Source organism: Brachyhypopomus gauderio, chromosome 1 (assembly GCF_052324685.1).
Source record: "Brachyhypopomus gauderio isolate BG-103 chromosome 1, BGAUD_0.2, whole genome shotgun sequence".
Lineage (NCBI taxonomy): Eukaryota > Metazoa > Chordata > Actinopteri > Gymnotiformes > Hypopomidae > Brachyhypopomus > Brachyhypopomus gauderio.
Genome location: NC_135211.1, coordinates 11,425,122 through 11,439,613, shown reverse-complemented (window position 1 = coordinate 11,439,613; position 14,492 = coordinate 11,425,122). Strand labels below are relative to the sequence as shown.

Genomic DNA, 14,492 nt, shown 5'->3' with positions numbered 1-14,492 from the left:
TAATATTTCTGATCTCAAAAGAGCTACAGCTTTAATGGTCTTTATTGTTTAAAAACAAGAGGTGACAAGTGGATTTGACATCTAAACCATCCAGATCTCTGGTAGAGTAGCGCTCTCACCAGATGATAAAACCTTCAGCTAAATTTACATGGAAATGTTTTTGCATTACTTGCACAGAACAGTGTTTTAAAAGATACACGATGAAGACATCAGTAACTGATTCCAGCTACATTTCCGGACATTTTGAGTTGACCTACTTTCAAGGAGAGGTATATAGTGCTCACACTGTCCACTTGTAAACATGGTGATACAGGACACATTTGGGCACATGAATGTCACATGAAGTTTAAGAAGTGAAACTATCTAAAAAATTAAGTCAGCTCCAGAAGCAGAAAGCCACACAACAACAATCTCATGGAAATCTAATTTTACTAAAAATAAAAAAAAATTTTTACAAAGAACATATGAACTTCTTTTGAACAAATATTGTTCATTTAGAGACTAGGAGCTGGAAGCAGTTCTTCATAGGTGTCTGCAGCCTGTGCTACATACACAGACTGAACAAAAACAGGGTCAGCTGATCTTCAGTCCTTGAGCTCTCAGTCTTACCGTTTTCTGTCACTCTGGTTGCTTATACAGTTTTGCTCTCAGATTTCCAGAACTTTCTCTGGTCCTTTGTGAGTTCTGTTAGAATGCCTGCTGTAAAATTCAGTGTGATCCCAGTGTACAAAGCACTTTCTGGAACAGTTAGCTATATCAAGCATTTAGTGTGGCGAACATCTTATAGTCACACAGTAAAGAGTCAAGGCGTGTAGTATAGTGCTAGGTCAATAAATATGTCAGATACAATTACACCAAAGTTTAAAAAAGTTATATTCATGGGTGTGCTTTTTTCCCTGAAATTCTAATAAGAACAATCTTCTGTAATTCTGCAATTATTGAAGCACTCTGCTATACTCAGATGATCAGTTTATAATCTTAGATCAGTAGGAAGTGACCACTGAGCCCCAAATGTTTGCAGTGAACTTTAACCTTAACAGTAATTCTCACAACACATATTAAGACACATCACGGAAGGCTTTAGCAGCACCCATAAACTGTCTGTGTATGCTCACCATGACAAAACTAGTCTTAAACTCCAGCTTAATGTCCAGTGGTCTCTCTCAGGAGATACAACACACTGGCAGACCACTTAGTGCTCTGGACCAATGGTGAGTTTGAGGCTGTCCTTCCAACGATGCAGGGCTCCTACCTACACATGGAAAGGATAGTCCTGTAAGTATAGCACCAGCAGGCGAGGCAGGGGCAGAAGCTCTGGGCAGGCTGTGCATCTGTTGATGGTCAGCCGCACGAGGTGCTGCAGGGAAGGGAAGGCCTTAGGCCTGTGGAGGGGCCGGCGGAGTCTCAGCAGGACCGCACTGTCCTTCGGCGCCACCGAAGCGTCTTCTTCCGGGTCGCCCCTCTTCTTCCTCCCGCCGCTGCCCATGTAGTGCTGCACCAGGCCGGGCACGGTAGGGAAGGAGAGCAGCCGCGGCTGGTCCGGGGAGCTGGAGTCCAGGCGGAAGTGGCCATTGCTGTACTCAATTCGCACGTTGGTGGGGCCGCGTGCCGTCTTCACCGATAGGGTGAGCATGTAGTGGGGGTTGCTGCTGTCTCGTACCAGGAAGGTGCCCTCGGCTGTGCCCAGCAGACAGTCCCGCGCCTCGCTGGCAGAAATGCACCCCCAGTACCAGCCTGTGAATTGAAGGCGATCACTTTACACTGAAGCAATGCAAGAAAGTCCAGGAACAGACAGGCCATTGTCTGGCAACCCAATGCAGAAATGTGCAGTGAGCCCTGAAAGGGTGATGCGTGCCAACAGGTTTAACCGGACCATGCTGTTGGGCACTGTTTTTATCCTTGCTACTTGTAACTAAGAGCAGATGCCTTTGAACATGTACTTCGTGGAAAAACACGGCATCATCATATATTTTAAAATTCCACTCTCGTGAGTGTAATCTACAAGTATCCGATATTTTGACATTTAGACAAATGTACAGAATTTGAATCATAATAAATCAGACAAGGTTGGTAATAAAGTAATGGTATGACTTGTTTATTGTCCAACAAGTCAAATTTCTGTAATTTGACTAACAGAAAGCTTGAGAACCACATGAAAAGGTCAGTTGAAATTATCGTAATAATTATCTCATGGGATACAGGATTATAGGCAGGGTTATAGGCAGGATTATAGGCAGGGTTCGGCAACCATACAGAACTAAGACCAGGGTGGGCCTTAAATATTTTTTAGAAATACACAAACCTTTAATATAGAAGGGAAGACAAGCCTGTCTGCCATTCTATGACTTTGAATTACCATCAAGTGTCGTAGCAGATGTGTGAAAGGAAGGAAACTGGCCGTGGAGCGTTAGTGCAGTGCAGGTGTGCTATACCTGACGCATGCAGGTGTTTGAACGTAGTGGTGATGCATTGCAGATCTGCTGTTGGGTCCCATGGCTGTGGAGAGCCCGGCCGTCCTGGGATCAGCTGCTCACACTGCCCTTGTGACCTCTCCTCATTATTCGGGACTCTCATACCCCCGGTGACCTTCGCTGAAGGTGGCTCTGGCAATGGAGCCCTTGTAAGGCAGAAAGACGATTTTATAGATAAAACACTACTAGAACAAACAGGGTTTGTTGATAATGAAATAATGAAATAATGGGATAATGAAAGAATCTCCATAAGAAACAAAAAATATTGTTTAGAACAGCTAGATGTATACAGATGCTACATTTGAGATATTGAGACCACTGTTTTTATATATCTAATCTAGATCTTCACTTTACGGTTCATTGTTCTGTTAACTGAACATAGTTGTTTCCTCTGGTGTGGTTTTCTGTAACTACATCTATGAAAGTAAACAAACGGCAAAGTTACAGAGCTGCTTCCACATACGTTGCAGTATATGATTTTACCGTGTCGCCTGTTTGCGAATTTGAGTTCCTCTGCTTTAAAATAACCTTAGAACATTGTTTAGCCAGCGAGAAATTTGAGAATTAGATTCTGAAGCTTATAATTATTATAAGAGTTATTTAAAGGGAACTATCTATAGTTGTTCAAACTATGCAGCAATTATCATGGAAGTCTTCCAAAGATAGTGAACATTATCTGTACTTATATGAACACAACAAAGCTATTGGGTCAAGGTTGTTTTAAGACTTATGTTACATTTTATAAGACTTAAGACTTTAATACGATCGTTCTCAGTGAAAAAGGTTCTGAAATGCGATTAGGGACTGCGGTGGAAAACAGAACAAAACCCCGAATTTATATCAAGGGATCTAATGTAAAAAAACTGTAATCTAAATCAGAACACACCTCTGTGCCTACTGTAAGATTAAACTTAAAGTGTAGAGGGATGGTATTGAAATGAATCGGGAAAATTCTTACGTTTTCGATACTGTACACAGGTCATTTCAACGAAGTATAAACAAAATTTACACAAAGTAATCTTCGCGGACGGGGCAGAATAAAATAGAACAGAATCGAACATAATATATAATTTATTTTGCATCAAAAGAGGTTTTGGGTGCTTGTTATACGCTCAAAATGAATAATGTAACGAATTTATTGATATTCTGTTTCTGTACTACTATTATTAAATTATTTTAAGAGTAATCGTTCCCCTCCTGAATTCTTCGATTGTTCTCTTTGTCCACAACGAAAATATTTAGGCTGGTACATAATGTCCTGAATGTAAGCTATGAAAAGGTGAAACGCTGCGATATGAGCACATAATAAAACGTGTCATGCTTAGTCTACAACTTAATCGTTCGTCGCTTAGATCATTATTATAATCGGTTCGTGACCAGACTGCAAATCGGCGGAACTTCCATTGTTAGCGTTGGGCTTCTAGGAAACTACGAAAAAATTATTGAATATTAAACATTAAATACTTTTTACCTTTGCACACACATGAGCATCACGAACTATCCTCCAGTACAAAGCTCAATTGTCGATGTTAGCTGTAATCCCGCATCAAAGATGTAATATTAAAATAAATATAAATCCAACCGAGTGGCAAAGCTCGTGGCATTGCTCCACAGTTGTAATGGCGACAAACCGGCAGCCGATCACCCGATGAAATCTCAACAACCTCAACGTCTCAAACGTCGTGGAATCGCAGGTTGCCAGTCGGAGAATGATACGTGGGGAGGGCGGGGGTGGGGGGAGAAAGTATTCTAAGTGATAATGGAAAGAGTCGGTCCAGTAGGCTCCAGAAACTGAGAATTATTTAGTTTCTTCCTGAAAGAAGGACACCTGGAAATGCTTCTTTTCAACGTTTGTCTTTACAAGGTGATCGACGTTCTAGGAATTTAATTCCAAGAACGGTTTTGTATATCAGCGCGGCCGAGGCTACATCTGCGCACCTCGTTTCGCAGAACTGCGCTCCGGCCTCCGCCGCGTTTCTATTGGCTGAGCGAGGCACGATTCTTCCTTCTGGCGCGTGACGCTGATGGAGCAGCCCGCTGTGTTCCGCCAGTAATGCGTACCGGATGACTTTCCTAGTACAGGTCCTTCCAGGAAAGCTGAAACAGTCGCTCAAAATGACCTACGGCGCACGGCGCCTGCTCCACCCTCCACGATCCCAACAAGCATTGTATACTTTGGTTCGTCATCGCTACATTTTTTTAGACCTGCGTTCTCCAACCTACCACGCAGCCCTTTTTCTATTTCACAACATTGTTTTAATGTCAGTATTAAAAAGCTTGGTCATAGATTACTTGTACAAGGTTTATTTCTGAGCAACAAAACAAAAGTGTAACGTGGATAGGGCGCGCAACGAACGTACAGAAATACATTTTATTCGAATTATACCATGTAAAATAAGGGTAATGTTTTGGTGAACATCACTGTGGCCTTGAGTGTCAGAGAACAAAAAAGAAGAAGATGGCGAAACTAGAACGATAGGCGATAATGAAAGAGGTCGGACAGCAGTCCCTGGGAGGAGTACATTCAGCCACGTTCTAGCTCTCTTCCCCGTTCTCCCCAGCTCCTCTGATCACTCGTCTATTTCCTCGTTTCCCCACGGGACCCTTTGGCTTCGTGAAGACTTGTTTGAGAGCCTGTGGCTTAGGGTGTACTTCCTCATATAGGTACTCCTCCGTCAAGCCCTCTCCGCTGTCGATCTCCATCTACAGACACAAGTGCGCGTGCACACACACACACGCACGCACGCACGCATGGAAAGCGAGAGGAGGAGGAGACACCAAAAATCAAGTCGTGGCTCTATTGTCAAGTAAGCAAATTAAGGTGGTAAAGTAGCAAACGTAGCGAGGGCGCTGGGAGAACCGGTTACTCATTACCTTTTTGGTAACCTCTATACGGTAGATCTTCTCCACCTCTTCTAGCAGGCGGTTCTTGCAGCTGGAGTAAAGCATTCTTTCCTTAATGCTACAGCTGTAGCCGGGCATGGAGTAGATGAATACTGAGACATGCATAAACACATACAAGCACAGAGAGAGAGAGGGGGGGGGGGGGAGGGAGGAAGGATGGGGTGTTTAGAAAATATATGAGTTACTATAAAAGAAAAGACTTTATAAAGTATAAACAACTCTATTTAAAAGTATATTCCAAATTTCTGCCTGACAGTCGCTGATAAGCTACACCTGTGCATTGTGCCATCTAGAGGTAGAACATTTAAATGCAGGTAGAGGAAACGGCTTCGCACTGACCGACAGCCTCCGTGCTCTGGCCCTGATGGGAGTGTTTGTAGAGGAAGAGGTGGTAGCGGGGAGTGTCCGCGGGGATCCTGGCAGGAAGCTCACGGGTCTCTGTGGGGCTGGTGTGCACCAGCTCGATCGTCTCCCTCTCCGTGTCCAGTTTCTAAGGAAACACACATACATGGTGCCCACATACACACAGTGACAAGAGGGATCCACCCTGCATAAGTGTGTGTGTGTAACAGCTTAAGATGTTTATTTATTTGATGCGTTCTTAAGCTAAAGTGTGCAATGTGTGGCAATTTGTCATGCTTCAAACATTTGTGTGTCTTTATGTGCCTGGTTATATTTTGCTTACAGTTTGACTGTGGTACATGTTTGTTCTGTATTTGTGTGACTGTGGTGCATGTGTTTGTCTGTGGTGCATATATCACAACATTTTGAATTGTGACTGTGCTGCATATGTATCACAGTATCCTTGAATCATGACTGTGCTTGCCTGTGCTGCATATGTATCATAGTATCTTTGAATCATGACTGTGTTTGCCTGAGGTGAACCTGTGACTCACTAGCTGGATGTAGTTGATGCGTCTCTGTTTGAAATGCTGTAAGGCTTGTTTGGCTTCCTCCTGCACTGGGAATGCGAGCCCTTGTAGAGTCGGTGGCTTACTCTCCACACTGATCTCAGTCTTCCCCTTGTGCACAGAGAAAGAGAGACAGACAGACAGGCATAGCCCGAGAAAGAGAGAGACAGACAGGCATAGATGGAGAAAGAAGCATCGTTACCTTCATCAGAGTCAGCAGCTGGAACACTGGGCTCCTTAACATGGTTTCCAGATGCATGCCACGCATTGCTAGAGAGAGGAGGGCTAGTTCTCTTGTAATCTTGCTCTCTCCAGACTGACAGCAGCCATAGAACAGGAGACGGTACAGGGCAAGTTTACCTTTCCTCTCCCAGACGGAGCAGCTACTCGTCTCCGCTCGTCCTGAAGACAAAGAAGGGTCAAGTAGATTCAAATGTTCACAGGACCACACACACACACACACACACACACACACACACACACACACAAATGCAAACACACACTTTAAACCACATCACATCACATCACTGGGAACTTACCCATACAACTTTGTCCTGTTAGGTGCATTTTCAAGTGATAAACTTGCATTAATGGTGTTTCAAATAACAAAACCTTCATATCTCAGTATTAATGTTCCAGCTACAGCACAGGTCAGGGCCGTGTGAGAACAGGGACAGATGAGGGTCAGGGGTGAGGTTAGCTCACCTCTGTTGCTTTGATCTGACTGAGCTCTTGCTCAGCTACTGTGAGGGGGGCAGGGTTGGAGCATGAGGACAGGTGACGAAGGTAACCCTGGAAACAGACATCCTCCTGTGGGCAAGAGGAAGACACAGCACTCAGATCCACTAGCACAGAGAGGAAAAAAAACTACTGAAATGGAATATACAGTAGTGTGATGTGGAGTAATTTCACCACCATGTGTATCAGACTTACACCACCATGTGTATCAGACTTCTTACACCACCATGTGTATCAGACTTACACCATCATGTGTATCAGACTAAATCCCACAAACACTATGTACAATTATATTTGGACAATATAGCAAAATAACACCTTCGTTAATATTCCATGAACTCCAAAACTACCATCCAGTTGCATTAAAGTACTTGAATATCAGAGGTTTCTTCCAACAATGTGTTATTGTGAATAGCACCATGGCTGTAAAGATTTATGGTCTCTGGTTTTGACTCATTCCCTGTGCCTGAATCACAATCACGATATTATTTTGCAGTAATACATTCACTCTTGTGTTCTGTTGCTGTAGTGATCATAATTATGACACAGTAATTACAGTATTGGTATTAAGTGTGGCAGCTCCTGCATGAGTAGCTACCTGTGTGGTTCCAAACAGCTCATCCTTGATGTGACTGCCACCAAACTCCTTCTTTAGTGTGGCACGGGTAGCTGCGTAGACCATCTTCATCCGTACCTGTGGGGAGTATCAACAAACATGAGTGGCTACATGCTGTATGCCTCAGAAGCATGTGTGTGTGTGTGTGTGTGTGTGTATGCACATGTCTGCATGTCTTCCACATACAGGAGACTGATCTGGAGACCATGAGATGAAGAGCCACTCATAGCCCTGCTGGTTGTGTGTGTCCAAACGCAACAGGATGTAGCAGGGCTCCAGGGAGTCCAGAAGAGGCAGGACACATGGGTCGTAGTCCCGGTCCCAGCTTTGAGAGAGGTGTCTGTATGCCCCCAACACCAGCTGCTCTAAAACACACACACATACACACACCACTCATGTCACACAGCACGCCTACCCCAAAGCCCACAGTACACAACACCACACTCTGCTTATCAGACAGACCCAAAATAGCACGGCACCCTGGAGTCTTTAACACTCGCTGCATGGGCCACATGCTTCAGCCATCGCTCTCCACACACACCTGACATGCTGCAGAAATTCATGCTAGCACATCGGTAACATTTGTGTGCACGCAAGTGCACTTCCTAGTCCTTCTAATGTCACTGACTAAATATTAAACAGTAATAAAATGAATAACTGACTGAAGTCTGCCAACTCCTTACCGCTTCTTATGACGATCTTCATGGCTCTGACATCTCCTCTCCTTGCATTTACCAGGAACTCCCTCAACTCCGCAGTTGCTTCATTTAACACAGGAGAAGAAAAGATCTGGGTTGAATTTTTGCCTGGTGTATTCACATTGTAGTCTCGAATGGTCAGCTGCAGTTTAGTGAAACATTAGTGTTGATCTGTGCCCCCCCTTCCTTGAGGAAAAGAAATACAGAATTCAGACAATGACAGTTCTAATTCAGATTCATTCAAGAAGAATCCTGCATTTCAGATTCCATGCAGTGTGAACATGAAAACAAGCTCAATAAGCCTTATAAATCACTAGAAAGTGAGTCACAGAGCCCTTATCTGTCTTTTACTACTGTCTACCAGGCTACTGTGTAAGTTATAAGGCCTACCAGGCTACTGTCTGGACTATTAGGCCTACCTGGCTACTGTCTGAATTTGGCAAATAACAGCGTTCCTTGGGGACTCCGCCTCACCATTACCTTGGCTTTATAGCAAAAGTGAAAATTGAGAAAAGTCAGATTTACAAATGTTTATTGTGGCCAAGATAGCAAGCTCCCCAGTTTCACCATGGTAACCACCTAGCCAGGGCTCATAAATCATGCAGGTGCAGGTGAGATGTGTTGGGAGTACCTCACTCTTCCGCCCGCGAGCTCCTGTTACAGTCTCCACATTTACATAAAATATATGTACTCTTTTCATTTAGAACCACGCTCATGTATAAGGCAACTTTTCTTTCTGATCACTGCTGTGAGAGTATCTTTCTTGTGTGTATTACTAGAGTCCTAATGCCCCCCATATCCCTCACCTCTGACTCCTGGCTTAAAGAGAAAATATTATGAAAGCTTATTATTTGCTCCTTACTGACCACTATCTAACATAGCAAAGATTTGTGTTTATAATTCTTTCATCAACCTATATTTAATGTTCCATCAAAGCACAGCTGAATTGTTAATAGCTGCATACTTGTTGTATACAAATAGATTTTTTGTCCTGACCCTGCTTGGATTAAAAGATTCACTGGTATGTTGTTTTCCAATGTATATGTATTTCATACCACATCTACAGTGTGTTAGAAAAACCAATCGCCCTTGTTACTAACTTACTGAAATAAATACAGCGTGAGCAGAGTCGAGAGTTAAATTTACTTACCATGGATACCTGTCTGGTGAGACATCCCTCTTCCCTTCAGTGCAGTGTAAAGTATTCCCCACTGTCTGTCTATTGTCTTCAGTACCACTGGTGTCACCACTGCAGTCGTCCGTTTAGTCTAAACTCACTTCCGTAGCCCTGACATCAACGCACCTAAACTATCTTACTTGGGGGGAATCCTGTTTGAAACTTAATCTGCGGAACTGAGGAAGATGTGTATTCTAATATTGCGGCTGTTAGTGGATACGCAAGGACAGCGCTGATCCGGAATCCTCCACGTTTCAATGGCCATTCATGGAGATGTAAACGTGAACGCGCACTCTTCAAAAGACCTTCAGAAAACCAACTGTTTTGCGCAGTGGTACTGCAATTACGCACAATTGAATAGAGCTAAAATTGTTTGATGACCTACTGTATGCGTCTCTTGAGCATTTTTGCTCTCGCGACTTTAGATTGGTTTCGAGCGCTTCTCGTGTATACAGTAATGACACATTATCACTCGTATACATCGGGACCTGATCCGCGCCGGTCGCAGCGGTTACTTCCAGCTCAAATTCCAACCGCCTGTGGTCGCTGACATGCGACACTCCGCATGTGGTTGAACCCTTGAGTCTAAAAGACTTTTAGACTCGAAGTGTTTTTGTTTCTGTAATCACCATTTTCAGAGTGTGCCCTGTATGTTAATAAAAGCGCTTATCATGTTAATTATATTTATTAAGCGTATAAAAATAAACAAAACAAATAGAATCCGCTCAATCTATTCATGATTAATCAGTCTATCCATGATTAGGGCTTTTATGTCTGCAACAAGCCGTAAAAAGTACTCTTTCTTTGGGTAATATTACACCTGTGTGCTCTAAATAGTTACCTTGCATTTATGCTTCCAAGTGGAGAACATCATTTGGTGACCGCGTGCTGTTCCACATAGACCTGTGTTACGTTTTCTGTACCTCTATGAATATATGTGGTTTTGTTTTCGTACCACTAGACTACAATTACAACTACAACTAACGGTAAGGCTCTAAATCTATCGCTGAACAGTATAAAATATACTAGGATGAACTGAAAATACTAAACAGAACATTAATTATTGGTGTAGGTGGAAAAATTAAACATTAAGTAAACAAGGCAATTTGTCTGAACCTAGAGACAATGTGGGAAGTAATACTTTAACTCCATTTTACTGTGATTGTCACAAAGGCCTGTATTTATCAAGTGTCTCCGTGTAAGATCAAGTTTTAGTTGTCATCTCTTTTGTCATTTATCATTTAGGTTGAATTTCTAAAAGGAAGAGACCATACAATTCGAGGCATTACTGCTGCTTTTCCTATTATTGTTATTATTGCTGTCTGTAGTGTTTTGTGGGGTGGGTGGGTGTGTGGGGGTGTGTGTGTGTGTGTGTGTGTGTGTGTGTGAGAGAGAGAGAGAGAGAGAGAGAGAGAGAGAGAGAGAGAGTCTACTTTTATGGTTACTGGTGATGACTTCATGTATAATTCACTCTTTAGTGAGTTCTAGGCCAGGTGCTATCCATTATTTAACACTGCTTAGATACGTATTTCTCTCATAAATGACACACGGAGTTAAAAATGACAATCAGCAAAGCAACACTCTAATGCCTTAATGTCAGCTGATACAAGATACAATTCCCTTGAAATATTGAGAATGACAAAAGGCATTATGCAAATCATTCAGTCATTCCAGTTCGCATTCTGTGAAACGCCCCAAGTTGATTATACTAAACTTTCAGAGGCTTTTATTTTGAAAAACCTACCATACGTCTTGCATCTTCACTCGACTAGGTAGCATGTGGCGTCATTTGTTGTTTTTTATTTAGCATATTTTTGTAGAAGACGCGTAAGATGGGCACAGTAAAGTTATTACGTGTGTGGATAAATCGGGATTTGACCAGTCATGGCTTTCATCACAATGCAGAGGGGAAAACGCGAACACCATATGCGGCGCCACGAGGTTTAATGCTTTTTTGCAAAGGATATGTTACAGTTTCAGAGAAAGAGACTACTCATAGACGAAAACGAGGGCTGAGGGCTGCAGATATCGCGGCAAGGCTTCAGCGTGAAAAAGATACAAAGGCAGATACTACAGATAAGGTAGGTTAAAGTAATATTACCTAACACCTTTCTAACATGTCTCGTTATTTCCTGTCCAAACAAATACATGCTCCGTCTACTCTCCTTTCTCTCCAAAGGTTCCGGTGTCTGCTTTACAGAGAAGAGTAGCAGAACTCAAGCAGTTCTCTCAGCAGCTACAGTCTGTCCATCCAAATGTTTTTGCCAAAGCTCTTTCTAGAAGTATCATATACCAAGACCAACACCTAATTGCCATAAATAAGCCATATGGAGTACCTGTTTACAGTACGATTCTGACTTTATTCAGTTCATATTTTAGTGAAAAACTAAATATATAGATAATATACATATATTCTATATAAACAGCTACTACTCTGGCCATTCCTACAGGTACTAGAGGCACCAGAAACAGCATTACAGGAAGTCTGCCAGTGCTGGCTAAGATCATTGATGGTATGCAGGCAGGGTCTCAGCTGCACACGTGTTACAGTCTGGAGAAAGAAACCACAGGAGTCCTCCTCCTAGCCAGGACAGAGGAGACCGCTGAACATGTACAAAGTCTTGTAAAGGCAAATAAAGTGGAGATGAAATATATGTGAGTAAATATGAAATGAATAAATTTGCTAATTTTGTCTTATTGTTTGTTTGGCTAGCATTCTATAAACAATATTCATTGTTAAAATGTGCTGTTCAAAGGTTACCATCCATCATGTTCTTGAAAACCAACTTGAACTGTCACACTTTTAATAAAAAATGGTAACCGTTGTCTGTTCACCTGCAGGGTAATAACTGTTGGTGTGCCTGTTCCTTCTGAGGGAGTGATTGACATCCCCATCATTGAGAAAGAGGTTACAGGATCTCAGCATCACTTCAAGGTGAGCACACATTTACTTCTCTCCATGAGACAAGGACTAGGACTCACTCTGCACTGACTTATCGGTCTGTGTTGATTAACCAAGGGGAATCTTTCTCAGTCCAAGGCTAATCACTAAACCAAACTGCCATTAGAAAATCGATACTAGTTTTAGTTAACAGTTGAGTGGTGTTTTCTGTGACCCAAGTTTTTTTGTGTGTGAATGCAGAAAAAATTCCCTTTTAATTAGACAGATGTGTTCTTCCAATTTTTTTCCTATGAACGTATGCTGATAATTCCACCACAGATGGGACTGAGTCCGCTGTACAGAGTGACAGACGAGGGAGATGGCCTGAGGAGGGTCAGGAGTCATCGTCAGGCCCACAGCGCCGTCACACAGTACACCGTCCTGGACAGCGGTTCTGGCTGCAGCCTGCTAGAGCTCCAGCCAATCACAGGTAGATAAGAAATGAGATCTGTTTATACTAGCATGAGCCACTAAAACTGGCTCGTCAGTCTGGTTCTGAGGTACTTTTTGAGCACATGACCAAGGCTGAACTATCAGAAGCTTAATAGATGCAATTCCTGTCGAATTGATCTTTTGGTGTTGTGTTCTAGCGCGTTTGACTCAAACCGTAATGGCCTTCACCTGAATCAGTGCGTGTGGCCCCTAAGACAGACACCAAGATCCACTTCCTTCAGAATATTATTTCTGATCTAGGAGTTAGCCCTTTGTCCCAATACTGATTGAAGTTACACTCATATTGAGCCTAGGATCAATAGGAAGGTAGTTCAGAAACTATTGATGTGGATTTAATTAAACACACTATTATGATGGGGGTTTATATGCACATGGTTGAACTGTTTGTTAAATGTTTTGAAATTTACTGCACGTTGTTGTTTTAGAAGGAGTGAAACACCAGTTGCGGGTCCATATGGCGTTGGGTCTAGCTTGCCCTATTCTTGGAGATCATAAGTACTCCCAGTGGAACAAGCTGGCTCCCCAGGTATGTGACTGTAACCAAACCTCAGAAATTCAAGACCGATTTCAGGCACATTCATCAAACCCGCAAAACCATTTCGGCCGAGGGGCTCTGTCCAAGCAGCACATTCATTCACGGCTGAGTGACAGCGGGGGAATGAGCGGAAGCAGCCAAGATGGATGCTTTACTTATTAAAGGCAGCCCGGCTTAACCCCAGTGTATCTTTGTTCCAGTCAAGTATGCTTACCCATCAAGGTTGGCACAGAACAGGCATCACATCAATACATGACCTCACTGAAAAAAAGTGACTCTCCAATATATATTGAATTTGGATTGCTAAAGTTTCACTCAAGTGTAACCATATTAATATGCAACCACTACGTTCCACCATTGCTTCCTAATACGCATCTTCTTAAGATGGCCGGGGAGGATCAGTGGTGGCACTCTCTCTCGGGTTTAGGGTGAGGCCTGTTCTGAGACAGCCATACAACAATGGCCTCAGCACAGCACAGCTCTCTGGGCCGCTCATCAAGTGTAGGTTCAGGCTCCATGCCGTCACGCTTGAGGAACGAACGCATGTGCACATCTCATGTTCCGTCTTGCAGAAGTTGCCGGAAGGCGTGCTGCGGAGGCTCGGTCTGGAGCAGAGCAAAACCCGACACCTCCCTCTCCACCTCCACCTCCGACGGATCACCCTACCAGAGGTCAAAGGTCACCATGACCTCACCGTGTTCTGCCCCCTTCCGCGATACTTCACCATGGCTCTGAAAAAACTACAGGTCCCGTTGCCAGAGAAGCAGTGAGATGTCATCTCCAGAGCAACGCGATTACAGACGACTTAGAAAGCAGGTGCAAAAAAATACATTTTTGGATGTCCATGTACATGATAATGAAATGGGTCTCCCAAACTGGCGAGATTAAAACCACTTGCAGAACAAATCTCTTGGAAATGCTCATTTTTACCAACAGTAGAGTAACATGTAGTTCTATTCGGAGTTGCTCTCGTATGTGCTTCAGTGAGTTTGGAGATTCTAACGTTTGATTTGTGTATAGTGTGTGGTTGTTTAAATGCATAATTTAT

The 14,492-nt window shown here is 43.1% G+C and overlaps 3 protein-coding genes across 5 annotated transcripts; 1 reads left to right on the top strand and 2 right to left on the bottom strand.

The window, feature by feature from the left end:
* Positions 1–24: 24 nt before the first annotated feature.
* Positions 25–4,414, bottom strand: LOC143503299 (cytokine-inducible SH2-containing protein-like). The gene is made up of 3 exons (XM_076995657.1): positions 3,943–4,414; positions 2,433–2,617; positions 25–1,734 (listed from the first exon to the last, which is right to left on the bottom strand). Exons 1-3 carry the CDS (start codon positions 3,960–3,962, stop codon positions 1,253–1,255), a joined length of 687 nt encoding a protein of 228 aa, XP_076851772.1. The 5' UTR covers positions 3,963–4,414; the 3' UTR covers positions 25–1,252.
* Positions 4,415–4,759: 345 nt separating this feature from the next.
* twf2b (twinfilin actin-binding protein 2b) lies at positions 4,760–10,429 on the bottom strand. Of its 2 annotated transcripts, none has more exons than XM_076995587.1 (10): positions 10,357–10,429; positions 8,324–8,401; positions 7,827–8,005; positions 7,623–7,718; positions 6,992–7,096; positions 6,647–6,688; positions 6,272–6,397; positions 5,715–5,865; positions 5,346–5,467; positions 4,760–5,174 (listed from the first exon to the last, which is right to left on the bottom strand). In XM_076995587.1, exons 1-10 carry the CDS (start codon positions 10,361–10,363, stop codon positions 5,007–5,009), a joined length of 1,074 nt encoding a protein of 357 aa, XP_076851702.1. In that variant the 5' UTR covers positions 10,364–10,429; the 3' UTR covers positions 4,760–5,006. The 2 variants fall into 2 exon arrangements, with proteins under 2 accessions (XP_076851702.1, XP_076851693.1); XM_076995578.1 differs by lacking the exon at positions 10,357–10,429 and adding an exon at positions 9,489–10,080.
* Positions 10,430–10,943: 514 nt separating this feature from the next.
* rpusd4 (RNA pseudouridine synthase D4) lies at positions 10,944–14,350 on the top strand. Of its 2 annotated transcripts, none has more exons than XM_076995561.1 (7): positions 10,944–11,596; positions 11,695–11,860; positions 11,966–12,170; positions 12,357–12,450; positions 12,736–12,886; positions 13,338–13,435; positions 14,017–14,350. In XM_076995561.1, exons 1-7 carry the CDS (start codon positions 11,348–11,350, stop codon positions 14,212–14,214), a joined length of 1,161 nt encoding a protein of 386 aa, XP_076851676.1. In that variant the 5' UTR covers positions 10,944–11,347; the 3' UTR covers positions 14,215–14,350. The 2 variants fall into 2 exon arrangements, with proteins under 2 accessions (XP_076851676.1, XP_076851666.1); XM_076995551.1 differs by having other exon boundaries at positions 10,946–11,596; positions 13,335–13,435.
* Positions 14,351–14,492: the final 142 nt, after the last annotated feature.

What these genes read in the sequence shown, in the direction of transcription:
- twf2b (XM_076995578.1), bottom strand. Translation starts at nt 9,513, where the DNA reads ATGTCTCACCAGACAGGTATCCATG. An exon ending in TCACCAGACAGGTATCCATG is followed by an intron (nt 8,402 to 9,488) that starts GTAAGTAAATTT and finishes TGTTAAATGAAG; the next exon opens with CAACTGCGGAGTTGAGGGAG. An exon ending in GTATAGAGGTTACCAAAAAG is followed by an intron (nt 5,175 to 5,345) that starts GTAATGAGTAAC and finishes TTGTGTCTGTAG; the next exon opens with ATGGAGATCGACAGCGGAGA.
- rpusd4 (XM_076995551.1), top strand. Translation starts at nt 11,348, where the DNA reads ATGGGCACAGTAAAGTTATTACGTGTGTGGATAAATCGGGATTTGACC. An exon ending in AGGCAGATACTACAGATAAG is followed by an intron (nt 11,597 to 11,694) that starts GTAGGTTAAAGT and finishes TTCTCTCCAAAG; the next exon opens with GTTCCGGTGTCTGCTTTACA. An exon ending in GATCTCAGCATCACTTCAAG is followed by an intron (nt 12,451 to 12,735) that starts GTGAGCACACAT and finishes ATTCCACCACAG; the next exon opens with ATGGGACTGAGTCCGCTGTA.
- LOC143503299 (XM_076995657.1), bottom strand. Translation starts at nt 3,962, where the DNA reads ATGCTCATGTGTGTGCAAAG. An exon ending in ATGCTCATGTGTGTGCAAAG is followed by an intron (nt 2,618 to 3,942) that starts GTAAAAAGTATT and finishes CTGCCTTACAAG; the next exon opens with GGCTCCATTGCCAGAGCCAC. An exon ending in CAAACACCTGCATGCGTCAG is followed by an intron (nt 1,735 to 2,432) that starts GTATAGCACACC and finishes TTCAATTCACAG; the next exon opens with GCTGGTACTGGGGGTGCATT.